Below are 14,121 nucleotides of genomic sequence, written 5' to 3'. Positions count from 1 at the left end.
GCGTTAAAAGACTATTTTTTTACTAGTGTGTATTGATGTAGGAGCTCCGAAAAAGGGGATGATCGACATTCCAATAACCATTCAACCTTAAGTAGAAAATGATGGGTTATATCATAAGGAGTAAAGGAGATCCTAGTCTATGAATTGTCTTGGGCATACATGTTTGACGGACTAACCTTAGGTGGACAAGTTATTCCACCATACAAGTGCAGGTCCCCTAGAGTTTGACATCAATACATATATCCAAATGGTCAAGTCTAAAATGAATGATTGTATGTCTTAGGATTGATTGATCTATATTATATATGCTTAGTCCTATAAAATTGTTGAATGGTTGTTTTTGGTACATTAATTTACCCTTTTCTTCTTTTTGTCAATTTGTGTGTTTTTTTTAATGATCATTTTAATAGTGAGTATATGACTGTCCAGTGTGGACCGGGAGTTGAAAATTATGAACACCACCAAATTGCATGATTGTATGCTTTTGAGAAGAAACAAGTTGTTTATTCTTTTGTTTCTTGCTAGGTTAATTCTGGTTATTATTTTTGTAATTTATAAAGGATATGTCGGTAAGTTTTACTTTATTTTCTTTTATACCAACCAAGATTTGGATGACAAATTGAACAGTATGATAGCATTAGAATATATATATATATATATAACCTAGTATTTGCCCAAATCAGCCATCATTGATAAATCACGAAGAAATATTGGAAAGAAAATTACCATGTCTCTTTCGACAGAGCACGCAGCCTCCGCCATCACTCGACCTTGTGCAAATTTTCCTCCAAGCTTTTGGGGCGATAGTTTCCTTCAGTACGATTCAGAATCACTGGTACTATATTTTACGTTTGAATTTGCAATTTTTTACTTTTATCTGCTCACAAACGTATTATTTTAATGATTATTGGCTAGTCTAGCTAGTTCCAAAATTATTCCAAAATCAATAATAATAATTATAAAGACCAACATGAATCAATAATAAAATAACACATAGATGATGTAAAAATATTATTTAAAAAATATTGTTAAATTATTATTATCCATAACGAAAATAACAACCGTTAGATCAAAGATTCCCTTTCCAGCACAAATTTTGGTATAGGATACGGTTGTTCTTTTCTTTTTTTTTTTCTTTTCCTTTACTTGGTGACTTTTTTTTTCTTTTCACGTGAAAGATCCTTTTTATGAAAGTTATTGTCTTTTTGTCTCTTTTATGAAAACCTAATACAAAAGATTGCATTATTTTAAATTATATAATAAATTGATAATTTGTAAAGAAAAAGTATCTCATTTTCTTTTAATTAAGTCCGCGGGTCCAATAAATTAGTGACTCACCTGACAATCTATGCCACTAATATGAACATGAATAAAGAGGACAATCAATCACATCTTTGCATTAATATTATTAACATAGTCCAATTGTTTATTAATATAAATGACAATCAATGTGTTAAAACATATTTACACATTTTTTAATTAATTTTTTTTAAATGTGAATGAAACGATTAAATCAATTTTAACCATTACAGCGTATTTAAGATCAATCAAGACTTTACAAAATCTTTTAGAAAGATAGAAATCGTCCTACATCAATTATGTTTTTATTGTGTAAGCTTAGTATAGGTTTAGAATTATTCACACATGCATTTTTTTTAGTTCCTCTTTCCATCATATCTTTACTACAAAAACTTCTTTCTTCGCAACTGAATACAGGAAATCAATGACAATATGAAGCAACAATTTCAAATGCAGAAGGAAGAAGTGAAGAAGATGTTTCTATCTTCAAGCAATAGTATCTTACAAAAACTAAATTTCATTGATTCCTTGCAACGTTTGGGTATATCTTATCATTTTCAACATGAAATTGATGAAGCATTAGAGCAAATCCACAACTCATCTACAAATGATAATGTCATAATAGAAGAAGGTTGTCTTCACTATCTGGCGTTACTATTTCGTTTGCTTAGGCAAAGAGGGTATCATATTTCGTCAGGTATCTAGAACTTTGCCACCATATCTACATTACAAAGCGATTCATAAACCATATTATATGCATAGATTATGTATAATCCAACTAATGTATTCTACAGATATATTTAACAAATTCAAGAACAATAAGGGAGACTTTGATCAAAAGATTGCCAAAGATGTACAAGGATTGTGGAGTTTGTTTGAAGCTTCACAGTTAAGGATTCACGGGGAAGATATATTAGATGAAGCACTTGATTTCACACAAACTCATCTAAATTCCATGATTAATCAATTGAGTTCATCCTTTGCTGCACAAATAAGTCATTGCTTAAGGAAACCTCTTCATAGGGGAGTTCCCAGGTTGGAGGCCAGACGTTACATTTCCTTTTATGAATCAAATCCTTCCCATTGCAAAGTTCTTCTTACATTTTCAAAACTAGATTTCAATATGCTACAAGGATTGCACAAAATAGAAGTCGGGAGTATCACCAAGTAAGTATTACAAATCTGTAACCGTGTACTCGTAGAATAAATAGTTTTAATAAAACATATGAAAAACTAAGAAAAGTTCACCACAAGCAAAATTACTATATTCATTCATAACATTGCCTTATGCTGATACAACTAAACATTTAAATCATAAAAGATGAAATAGTTAAGTTGCTATTAAGCTATCAACTATCAATATGACATTAGCTGTGTTTTTTCCCTATGCAGATGGTGGAAAAAGTCAGAATTTGCAACAAAGGTCCCATATGCAAGAGAAAGGGTAGCAGAGTGTTATTTATGGCCAATTTCCCTGTCTTATGAAGCTGAATATAGTATTGCACGAAGGATAGGGAGCAAATTAATTGGGTGTATCTCTCTTCTAGATGATACTTATGATGCCTACGGAACAATAGAAGAACTTGAACTCCTCACACAGGCAATTCAGAGGTTGATCTTGGTTCAAATTATATGATATTATCACAATGGGAAATTAAATGATTTGAAAAGCCTTCACCAGTTGATTATTTTTATTCTACTATTTCAGTCTCATGAATTTATTGTTTTCAAATTTGAATTCATAATTCTCCTTTTGTTCGTATGAATTTCAGATGGGATATTAGTTCCATTCAATCTCTCCCAGATAGCATGAAAGTAGTGTTTAAGACAATTATAGAAGTGTGTGATGAAGTAAAGTTGGCTACCATAGAGAGTGAAAACTCGAACACAGTGATGCAATGTGTTAAAGAAGCTGTAAGTTTTTCATTCATATACTTTTAAACTAGTCAACTAATTAATGTTTTACATCATTTTCTTATAAAGTAACTAATTAACATTCAAATTATTTTAATTGCAGTTTCGTAACTTGGCACGAGCCTACTTGACTGAAGCAAAATGGAGTCAAGAGATTTGTATTCCAACATATGAAGAATATAAGGATAATGGAGTTATATCTTCTTCATACCCTCTTATGATAACATCATATATTCTTCTGACAAAATCAGCACAATATGTGTTTGATTGGATTTCGAGTAATCCAACAATCATTAAAGTTGTTTCGCTTATTGGCAGACTTCAGAATGACATATCCTCACATAAGGTACAATATATATTTATTTTGATTCAAATCTACAAAAATTTAATGGTGCTTGATGTCTTGGATTTGCTTTAATTATTTGTAGTTTGAACAAGAAAGAATGCACGTGGTTTCAGCAGTTGAATGTTGCATGAAACAATATGAGATTTCAGAGGAAGATGCGTACAAATTCATTGAGAAAGAGATTGATGATTTGTGGAAGGTTATAAATGAAGAGTGTCTCAAGTCAGACCTTGTCACTAAACCTATGCATGATTGTGTTCTTAATGGAGCCCGCATAACTGAACTTGCGTATGAAAACTTCAAGGATAAATACACAAATGGGAAACTATGGAAGGATGACATTGTTGCATTACTTGTGGATCCCATAAGCATGGAGGAAGAGGAGTAATAGAAGTGATATCCATTATAAATAATTATTTACATATTTATTTTGCATCTCTTTGTTTGAATGCATTCCAATATTTTATTTGAAGTGATTACTCCAATGTTATGTAATATATATGTTCATTGTTGCATATAAAGTCGTACTATAAATTATTTTCTTAATGGACGTAATTATTTGTTTTTCAAATTTATCAAATTGAGTAAACTTTTAAAAAATTACATAAATCTAAGTTCTGCTTTGAATATTCCGACTCTAAAATGAAAAAAAAGTATTGTTCACGATTTTAGACTAACTGAAAAGAAAGAAATCGTATTTTGAAAAATATGACTTTTGTTTCTTAATCTTGTTTATAGAAGTAGTGCTTTATAAAGATGATTTCACTTTTTAATTTTTTTTTTTTGGTTTTACAAAAGTCGTACATGCATAGGCCGTATTCTTCACTTTAATTTTTATGTTTTTTAAACTTGTATATAAACATATCTCTTTTATTTTAATATTTTGATTAAACATGTTGGGAAACAGCGGTATTTGTTCCCTCCTCTGCTAACCCAAAATGGGTACTATGTGGAAGCGTAAAAAATAGTTCTGTATGCGTAGGGAAAAATAACACCGGAAATTTTAACGTAGAAAATCCTCTCGGAAAAAACCACGGGACCTAGTCCAGAAAATTATCTCCACTATGAAAGTAGGATTATAGTGTTTCTCTCACTCTCTGAGGATCTCTCAATAAATCTCACCCTCTCGGATGGTATACAAAAACACTCTCTTTTGCACACTCACAATTTCTACTACTCAGTGTCTTTCACCTCTCGGTCATGTTTCTCTCTTCACGGTAGTACCCGTGGCTTTCTCTCTTTCTCCTCTTGAATTCTTTCTTCACCGTTTGATTCTTGGTGTGTTGTGTTTTGTTGCACATTTTGCATTCATTTTATAATGAATGAAGGAAGAAAGGACAAGAAACATGGTTGGTGCATTGGAGCAATTTATGGAGCTTTAGTGAAGGTGGAAGACATTCTTCCTCAATATATGGTATATGAAAACATTGACCCTTCTTTTCAGCATGTGGATGGATCCATTTTTGTTTTTATCCAACAAAACTCCCCCATAAAACTCAAAATGGGTATTCCATCCTTCATTCCATCATTGCATCCTGTCTTTAGTTGGAAGGTACCACGACACCAGCACCTTGACAACAATCTTCAACCTTCTTGGTTGGTATTGACTTAGTCATCATGTCAGACCAATTCAACTTTGTATGGATTTTCTCTATCTTCAATTTCTTCTCATCCAACACTTCTCGTATCCAATGATATCGGACGTCGATATGCTTCGAGCATGAATGGAACATAGGGTTCTTGGTTAGATGAATGGTACTTTGATTATCACAATTCACCACATAATCATCTTGATCATGTCCTAATTCACTTAGGAAATTCTTCATCCATAGCATCTCTTTGAGGCTTCAGTCACCGCTACATACTCTACTAAAGCAATAGACAATGTCACACATTTTTGTAGCTTTGACTGCCAAGAAACAGCTTCCCCTGCAAAAGTAATTAGATAACCTGATGTTGACTTCCTTGAATCGACATCTCCAGCCATGTCTGAGTCTGAATATCCGATTAGCTTTAGATCTTCATTACCAAAACACAAGCTTCTTTTGACAGATCCTCTTAGATACCTTAGTATCCACTTAATAGCTTCCCAATGCTCCTTTCCTGGATTTGACAGGAATCTACTCACAACTCCTACAGCATAGCCAATATTTGGCCTTGTACAAACCATTGCATACATAAGGCTACCCACGACAGAAGAGTAGGGTACCTTGTTCATTTCTACGTTTTCTTCTTCATTCTTTGGACATTGCAACTTGGTGAGTTTGAAATGCCCAACAATTGGAACATGAGCAGATTTGGCATTGTGCATGTTGAACATTTTGAGAATCTTCTCAATGTAGTCTTCTTGACATACACATAGCATTCTTCTAGAACGATCTCTGGAGATTTTCATTCCAAGTATCTTCTTCACTACACCTAGGTCTTTCATGGCAAAAGACTTACTCAATGCCTTCTTGAGAGCAGCTATTTTAATTTTGTCCTTTCCTACAATCAACATATCATCAACATACAAGAGAAGTATGATGGACTCACCATTTTCATAATGCTTCACAAACACGCAATTGTCTGCGGAGGTCTTCTTGAAATTATGTTGGATCATGAAGGAATCAAATTTCTTGTACCATTGTCTTAGAGCTTGCTTCAGACCATAGAGACTTTTCTTCAGATGACACACAAAGTGTTCTTTGCCTGGTTCTTCAAAACCCTCTAGTTGCTTCATGTAAATTTTTTCCTCTAGGTCTCCATGTAAGAATGCTGTTTTGACATCCAGTTGTTCAATCTCCAGGTCTACTATTGCTGCCAGACCGAGAATCGCTCTAATGGATGTTATCTTCACTACTAGTGAGAATATTTCATCAAAGTCTATTCCTTTCTTCTGGTTCACCCCTTCACGACAATTCATGCTTTGTACCTTGGGCTTGGGTTGTTCTCTTCATTCTTGAGCTTGAACACCCATTTGTTCTGCAATGCTCTTCTTTCTTTTGGTAATTCTACTAAATCATAAGTCTGATTTTCCTTTAAGGATTGCATCTCTTCTTCCATGGCTTATAACCATTTGTCTTTGTCTTTCATCTCCATTACTTCTACAAAGCTTTGAGGTTCACCTTCATCAGTAAAATTAACATATTCATCTGAAAAATACCTTCTTAACGGTTGCTTCTGCCTTGTTGATCGCCTCAATTGGGTTTGTAGCAGAGCATTCTCAATTGCTTGATCTTCTATCATCAAATTAGGTTGATCTGCTTCTTCAGCCATCTCATCAAGTTGTAACTCTTGATTTGTCTCAGCTTGACGAGTCTCTCCCCCTAAGTTGTTTATCACAATAGGGTTTTGATCACTTATCAGCTTAAGTGTTGGTTTCTCCACTTTCTTGATGTCTTGGATTGCCTGATCTTCAAAGAACACCACATCTCTGCTTCGAACAATCTTTCTGTTTGCAGGATCCCATAATCTGAAACCAAATTCATCTCTTGGAAAAACAAGGTATATGCACTCTTTCGCCTTAGCATCGAGCTTTGCTCTTTCATCTTTCGGAATGTGAACTGATGCCTTACATCCGAAGACTCTCAAGTTGCGATATGAGGCCTTTTTACCGGACCATACTTCTTCTGGTATCTTACTATTTAATGGTCTTGATGGTGATAAGTTGATCAAATGAGTTGCTGTTAACATGGCTTCCCCCGAGAATGACTTGGGAAGTTTTGGTGAGCCAACATACTTCTGACCTTCTCAACAATCGTTTTCTTGAATCTTTCAGCTACGCCATTCATTTGAGGTGTCTTGGGAGGTACTTTCGCATGTCTGATCCCATGAGTCTTGCAATAATGCTCGAATGGACCTCTATACTCTCCACCATTATCACTTCTCAAGCATTTCAACTTTCTACCAGTTTCACGTTCAACTGAGGCATGAAACTCCTTGAAGATTCATAGAACTTCATCGTTTCTCTTCAAAGGATAGACCCACAATTTTCTAGAGTGGTCATCAATGAAGGTAACAAAATATTGAGCACCACCAAGGGACCTTTCGGATGTTGAACAGACATCTGAATACACAAGATCCAAAATATGCTCTCTTCTTTTTCTATTATCATATTTATGGAAAGATACTCTGTGCTGCTTACCTGCTAAGCAGTCTTCACATAATTCAAGTGGTTGTCCTTTTATACTCTGGAGATGATCTTTCGCAAGGATCTCTAATCCTTTCTCGCTCATGTGGCCCAGTCTTTTGTGCCACAACTCCTTACTTTCTTCTTGAGCAATATTTGTCTCTCCTTTGCATATCTTTCCTTGTATGACATACAAAGAGCCTTCCTTTTTGCCACGAGCAGCAATCATGCTTCCTCGGCTAAGTTTCCATTTTCCATCTCTAAACTGGTTGTTCATTCCAGCATCATCTAGCTTACCGACTGAGATAAGGTTTAGTCGCATTTCTGGCACATGTCTTACCTCCTTCAGCACAAGTTTGTTTCCATTTTCTATCGTCAAAGTCACTTCTCCTATGCCCACAATTTTGCTTGTGACATGATTACACATCTTCACTATTCCAAAGTCTCCTTTTTGATAGGATGAGAAGAATCCCTCATGAGGAGTAACATGGAAACATGCTCCGGTATCTACTATCCAAGTGCAGTCATCAAAAGCAATATTTAGATAATTTACCTCAGTGATAAGGAACACATTCTCATCATTTGATACGATCGCTGTTGTGGTCTTTTCTTCCAACTTCTTTTTTGGGATCTATCACATCAGGGTGTATAGTTTCATTCTTCTGATCTCTTTTCGGGAATCTACATTCTTGCTTCTTGTGGCCATCTTTTCCACAATAAAAGCATGTCAAACCTTTGGAACGAGACTTGAATCTTCCTCGTGACTTTTCACGTTTTCCTTTGCTTTTGTGTTCACTCCTTCCTCTATTCTCAACAACGTTTGCTTCTGAGTGACTACTCATTCCTCTTTCTTTCCTTTTGGACTCTTCATTCAGCAAACTGTTTGTAATGTTATCCAGCCTGAGCTTTCCATCTGTTGTTGAGTTATTGAGAGTGACCACCAATGTGTCCCAACTCTCCGGTAGAAAACTAAGGAGTAAAAGAGCTTGTAACTCGTCATCTATCTTCATATCTGCCTTCATTAATTGGTTCACAATACCTTTGAAGGTGTTGAGATGCTCGATCATATTCAGGTCGTCAGAATACTCTAACTTTACGAGTCGTCTAACAAGGTGAGCTTTATTTCTCAGAGTCTTCTTTTGAATCATAAATTCAAGCTTTGTCCATAACTCATTCGCATCGGTATAAGTCGATACATGCTCAAACAAGCTTTTGTCGATGTATTTCTGAATCATAGCCACTGTTTTACGATTCAGAATCTCCCAATCTTTTTCGGTCTTCCCTTCTGGAATTTCCGGATTTGTGATCGGCTCATACAAATCCTTGCAGTATAGATGATCTTCCATCATCGGCTTCCAGTAGGAGTAATTTCCGCAGTTAGCTTGAACATCTCTCCTTCCATCTTGAGTTTCAAAGGATTCTGACTTTTTCGAACTGATGGCTCTGATAACACTTTTGGGAAACAACGGTATTTGTTCCCTCCTCTGCTAACCCAAAATGGGCACTATGCGGAAGCATAAAAAATAGCTGTGTATGCGTAGTGAAAAATAACACCGAAAATTTTAACATGGAAAATCCTCTCGGAAAAAACCACGGGACCTAGTCCAGAAAATTATCTCCACTATGAAAGTAGGATTACAGTGTTTCTCTCACTCTCTGAGGATCGCTCAATAAATCTCACCCTCTCGGATGGTATACAAAAACACTCTCTTTTGCACACTCACAGTTTCTACTACACAGTGTCTTTCACCTCTCGATGATGTTTCTCTCTTCACGGTAGTACCCTTGGCTTTTTCTCTTTCTCCTCTTGAATTCTTTCTTCACCGTTTGATTCTTGGTGAGTTGTGTTTTGCTACACATTTTGCATTCATTTTATAATGAATGAAGGAAGAAAGGACAAGAAACATGGTTGGTGCATTGGAGCAATTTATGGAGCTTTAGTGAAGGTGGAAGACATTCTTCCTCAGTATATGGTATATAAAAACATTGACCTTTCTTTTCAGCACGTGGATGGATCTCATTTTTGTTTTTATCCAACAAAACCAATCCTCTAATCTCTATTTGTATTGGATTTTTTTTAAATAGGTTTCTTTCTTATTTTTTTTCTCGATTAAATCTTAAAAAGTGAAAAATTGAAGCAATCTACTTCATGTCATTAAATTTGGATTAATTTGGATTAAGAACTGAATTAGAGTAATTTTAAGATGTGGCATATGCATAAAGTCTTAAGTAAAAAATATTTAATTAAAACATTAAGAATAAAAAAATATGTTTTGAAATCTAAAATTAAAACTTTGACTAAATTGGGGTTGATGATAATCAAATTGAGAATGACCGTCTTTGTGTTCGAGACTTCCTAGATGTTTCGTCATCAATGCTCGACGAAGTAAAAACCCTCTTGTGGGAAAACAAAGCTTGGCCGTGGTTCCTCGGTGAATCTATCACCATTCCTTTAAATTCCATTGTCGCACCATAAAACGCACTGTTGCCTATCTATCGCCCTCTCATCTCCTTCGAGCACTTTCTCAGACGCAGAAGCTCTATCATCACAACTGTAGAACTTATCTCCTACTCTAACCTACAGACGAGATAGTGTTCTGAATGAATAAAGGCTGAAGAACAAGGGTTAGAAAAATGAATTAGACTAGGTTAGGGAACTAACTTCTTCAGGAACTAGGGCTAAACGAGGAAAAGTGAATCTGCTTTGACTGATGGAGGAGAAAGAATCATCAAGATCTGACCCGGAATCTGTTGTTGATGTATCGCTACATTGTCCATGGAAGTGAGAAAAGGAAGTCAAAAACATATAATTTTAGCTGTAAATAATACATATAGGAACTATATGTGAAATCTTAACCATCCATATAAGGAAGATTGAGACTTGCCTTCTGGGAGCGTATCCAGAAAGAGTCTGAATTCTGATGTTCATTGGACATTTGGTTGTTTTCTCTCACAAACGTTCCCTCCACATTATGAACCACCTAAAATCAGAACACCTAAATTAGCGTCCCAATGCTAGTCCCATAAAATACAGAAAAACAAGAGATAGCAAAGCAGCATTACCTTCGTGATATCAGGATCATTCCATGGCCCTTTACTAGATCTAAGACATCCACCTTCTCCAGGACATGTACACGACCCACCTAAAAATTCTGGCAACTGGCTGTGTACATATTTACAAACCATAGATTATTAGACAACAATTTGATTAAATATTATAGGCAGTATGAGAAGTGGATACCTAGAGTCAATGATATCCAGTAAAGCCCAGGAAGATGATTTTAAAGCAGGCCAAAGCATCTTCTTAAAGCATTAGACTCAACCAACTAAGTCATGTTTCGATACTATATTATCCTGATACAGAACACATGCTTGTTCTGAAATACACAAACACCACACAAATATACAAATAATTCATCCATGTGTGTTAGCTTAAAAACTGAACCTCACTTTCATTTCTTGGTAATTGTATTTAGATGTACACTTTCACAAATTTAACGTTTGCAATTAGAATGAGTAATCACTGGAGTTATAAACCAAACTGATAATGAAACTCAATTGCAGGAGAAAAAACTAAACTATTTTATAAAAATACTAAACTTTGAATTACTGTATTAATTGAATTTTTAAAATCTAAATTATATATGAAGTACCTAAAGTGTATTGCTGAAGAACATAAAATGCTAATGTACACTGTATCACTGCCACCATGAATTCCAGCTGGAAACAGGGCAAATACGCTGCAAAATTCTCCATAAACGTTCGTCTCAGCTTATGCATATGGGAAAGCTCCGCGTCTGAGCAGACAAACATGCGCCGGAGACATTGCCAAAGGATTACAGAGAAATTGTAGGAGATCTATTAATCGCTAAAGAAGACTATGCATACTACACATTTCCATAAACACAGTTGATGGAAAAGTTCAGAGAAAAAACATAAGAAAAACTATCAAAATGTTGACCACCAATACACTCTATTCTTCCTCGGCATCTTTGTTTTTCTTTTTCTTATGCTTCTTCTTTTCACTCTTGCCAGCATTACCTTCATCCTCCTTTCCATTGCTAATTTCTGCAGCAACAACTGCTTCTTTGTCTTTCTTTTTCTTCTTAGACTTGTCCAACTCCGGCAAACCGTCTTCAGCCTTATCCTTGTGCTTCTTCTTCTCCGTTTTCTTTATCGGAAGAGGCCACTTCATTTAAAATTAAAAAATATTAATTATTTTTCATTACTTTTGTAATCAATAATTTAATTATCTATTTTATTTTAAAACTATTTTACCATATGACAATAATGATATTAATAACTTACGATATTAAAAAATTAATTTAATTATATCATATAATAAATTGTTATTTTAAATTAATCATTTTCATACATCAAATGATATAACCTATAAATTATATTTTTATTTTAAAAGTGATTAAATCAAAACATTCGTTAAATATATTATAAATCAATTTGCTAATTTCAAAAATATCAGAAAATAATATGAATACAATTTACTTAATCCAGAAATAAGGTATATGTAAATTCGTCTAACTAAAATCTTGAAATATTACAACATATTTATCAAACTTTATAAATATTATTATCTTTTTATCTTGTAAAATTATAATTAATAATAATACACAAGTAGATTATAGAAAATTACTACCTACATATAAAATAGAAATTAATTATAATTTCACTAAAATTCATTGACAAATGAAAATGATGTGTCATGATACACTAAATTATGGTCATCATTCAAAATTTTGAGTATTACAGATATATACACTTTACAGCCATTAAGTAAAGTAAATAATATATAGTCACCAGCAGGTGACTTTGTTTTCAATTACTTCAACGTCTAATAAATCCCACCAATCAATAAGAACCACATTATCTTTTACTAGTCATACAAATTAATAATATAGTGATACATCGTATCCAAAATATATAATTTATCCATGAAACAATTAGTCACAAATTTAATGAGCCTTGCCGGATCTATATTAGTCATCTTTGACAACCTTATGTGTCATGCTTTTAATTAACTGTCCCAAATCCAGAAAAGTAGCCGCCTGAGTGTTAGGAAATAATGTTAGTTGGGTAAATGTACTAAAAGGATAAACATGCCATATAGTTTTCAAGAAAGTTTGCCAAAAAAGAACTGAAGTATAAAATGTAATTTTTTATTATACTTTTGAGAAGTTAATGTATATAACTGAAAATAAATCTAAAATTTCTATGAACATAAAAAAATAGGTATTATCAACCGTTAAAATCTACTAGAAACATAAAAAAGTATGTTGATAATAATTTTTTTTCTGACGAATTTTTATGGCTTGATATCGATAAAAATTCAGTTAGTAATATTTATCGTTAAAAATTTATTTGTTAGTAATTATTAAGACAAATACGTCTATAAATTCTATCGATAATTATAAAAAAAATATGTTGATAATTATTAAAAAAGAAATATTAGATTATAAAGCTATAGTACTTATTCTTGTATTCTTAGATAGTTAAAGGGTTGATAAAGCTGTGATTCTCTTGAGGTAATTTAAGAGTCCATTGGACATATTCTTCTTTAGTATCTACAGTATATTCAGGGTATCTCTAATGTGTTTGTAATTGATTTCTTGTGTTGCACAAACTTTTTCAATGAGAACTATTACTCAGCCTCAATAAGCTAAAGCTAACAAGTAAATCATGAATACTCATGTTATTAGGTTTGATTGAATAATATTTTAAAAATATTACGTAGCTAATGAAAATTTTATGTAAGTTTTATTGTAATTTTACACTTTTTTACTTTCTTACTATTTATTGTGATGTTTTTTCAATAGTAGTATAAATTATTGTACAAACATCTAGCTAAAACTTAACAAATCACATATTTAGTATCATTAACCTCCATTAACAACATATCAATACCTAACTCATCATATGCTCACACCAACGGATGATCATTGCAAAAGAAAAAACATCATAGATAGAAAAGAAGATAAGGTATTCAAAAGGAAATTTCATATATAACATATTGATTCAACATTTGTAACATTCCATCAATTATATAAATATATAAACAGTTGACTCTAGTCTCAATTATCCAGATACATACTTTGACATATGTATTCATTATAGGTATACACTCGTAATAGTATTTTTACTTGTAATATCACCCTTTTACTCAAGGGACTAATATTTTCATACCTAAACCAAAAGTGTAATAAAAAATCTCTATCATTCTCTCTCCAACTTCATTAATTTCTATATGAGTTGAATGGTTTGTAGAATATCATAATACTTACTTTCAGAACTTTCATATGTCAAAGCAAGTACTAAACAAAATCACAATCAATTCCTCCTTGGATCGATTACAAGAATTCACGTACATAAACCTTACCAACCAGGTACGACATTAACCCTCACAAAACAACATTCAACCATCATGGATTTTGTGTTA

The 14,121-nt window shown here is 33.4% G+C and overlaps 1 protein-coding gene across 1 annotated transcript; it reads left to right on the top strand.

Annotated features, from left to right (window-relative positions):
- Nucleotides 1–710: 710 nt before the first annotated feature.
- On the top strand, nucleotides 711–4,105 carry LOC148196668 ((-)-germacrene D synthase-like). Its single transcript, XM_088093310.1, has 7 exons — nucleotides 711–835; nucleotides 1,717–1,996; nucleotides 2,094–2,466; nucleotides 2,692–2,910; nucleotides 3,072–3,213; nucleotides 3,317–3,559; nucleotides 3,642–4,105. The coding sequence occupies exons 1-7, from the start codon at nucleotides 728–730 to the stop codon at nucleotides 3,945–3,947; spliced, it is 1,671 nt and encodes a 556-aa protein (XP_087949436.1). The 5' UTR covers nucleotides 711–727; the 3' UTR covers nucleotides 3,948–4,105.
- The last annotated feature ends 10,016 nt before the right edge of the window (nucleotides 4,106–14,121 follow it).

Source organism: Vigna umbellata, chromosome 6 (genome assembly GCF_029865625.1).
Source record: "Vigna umbellata cultivar VRB3 chromosome 6, Vumbellata_1.0, whole genome shotgun sequence".
Classification (NCBI taxonomy): Eukaryota; Viridiplantae; Streptophyta; class Magnoliopsida; order Fabales; family Fabaceae; genus Vigna; species Vigna umbellata.
This window is presented reverse-complemented; position numbering and strand designations above follow the sequence as displayed.

Excerpts from the sequence above, each read along its gene's own strand:
- LOC148196668 (XM_088093310.1), top strand. The coding sequence starts at position 728 with ATGTCTCTTTCGACAGAGCACGCAGCCTCCGCCATCACTCGACCTTGT. Across the intron at positions 2,911-3,071 it reads CTCACACAGGCAATTCAGAG|ATGGGATATTAGTTCCATTC; the intron begins GTTGATCTTGGT and ends TATGAATTTCAG. Across the intron at positions 3,214-3,316 it reads TGCAATGTGTTAAAGAAGCT|TTTCGTAACTTGGCACGAGC; the intron begins GTAAGTTTTTCA and ends TTTTAATTGCAG.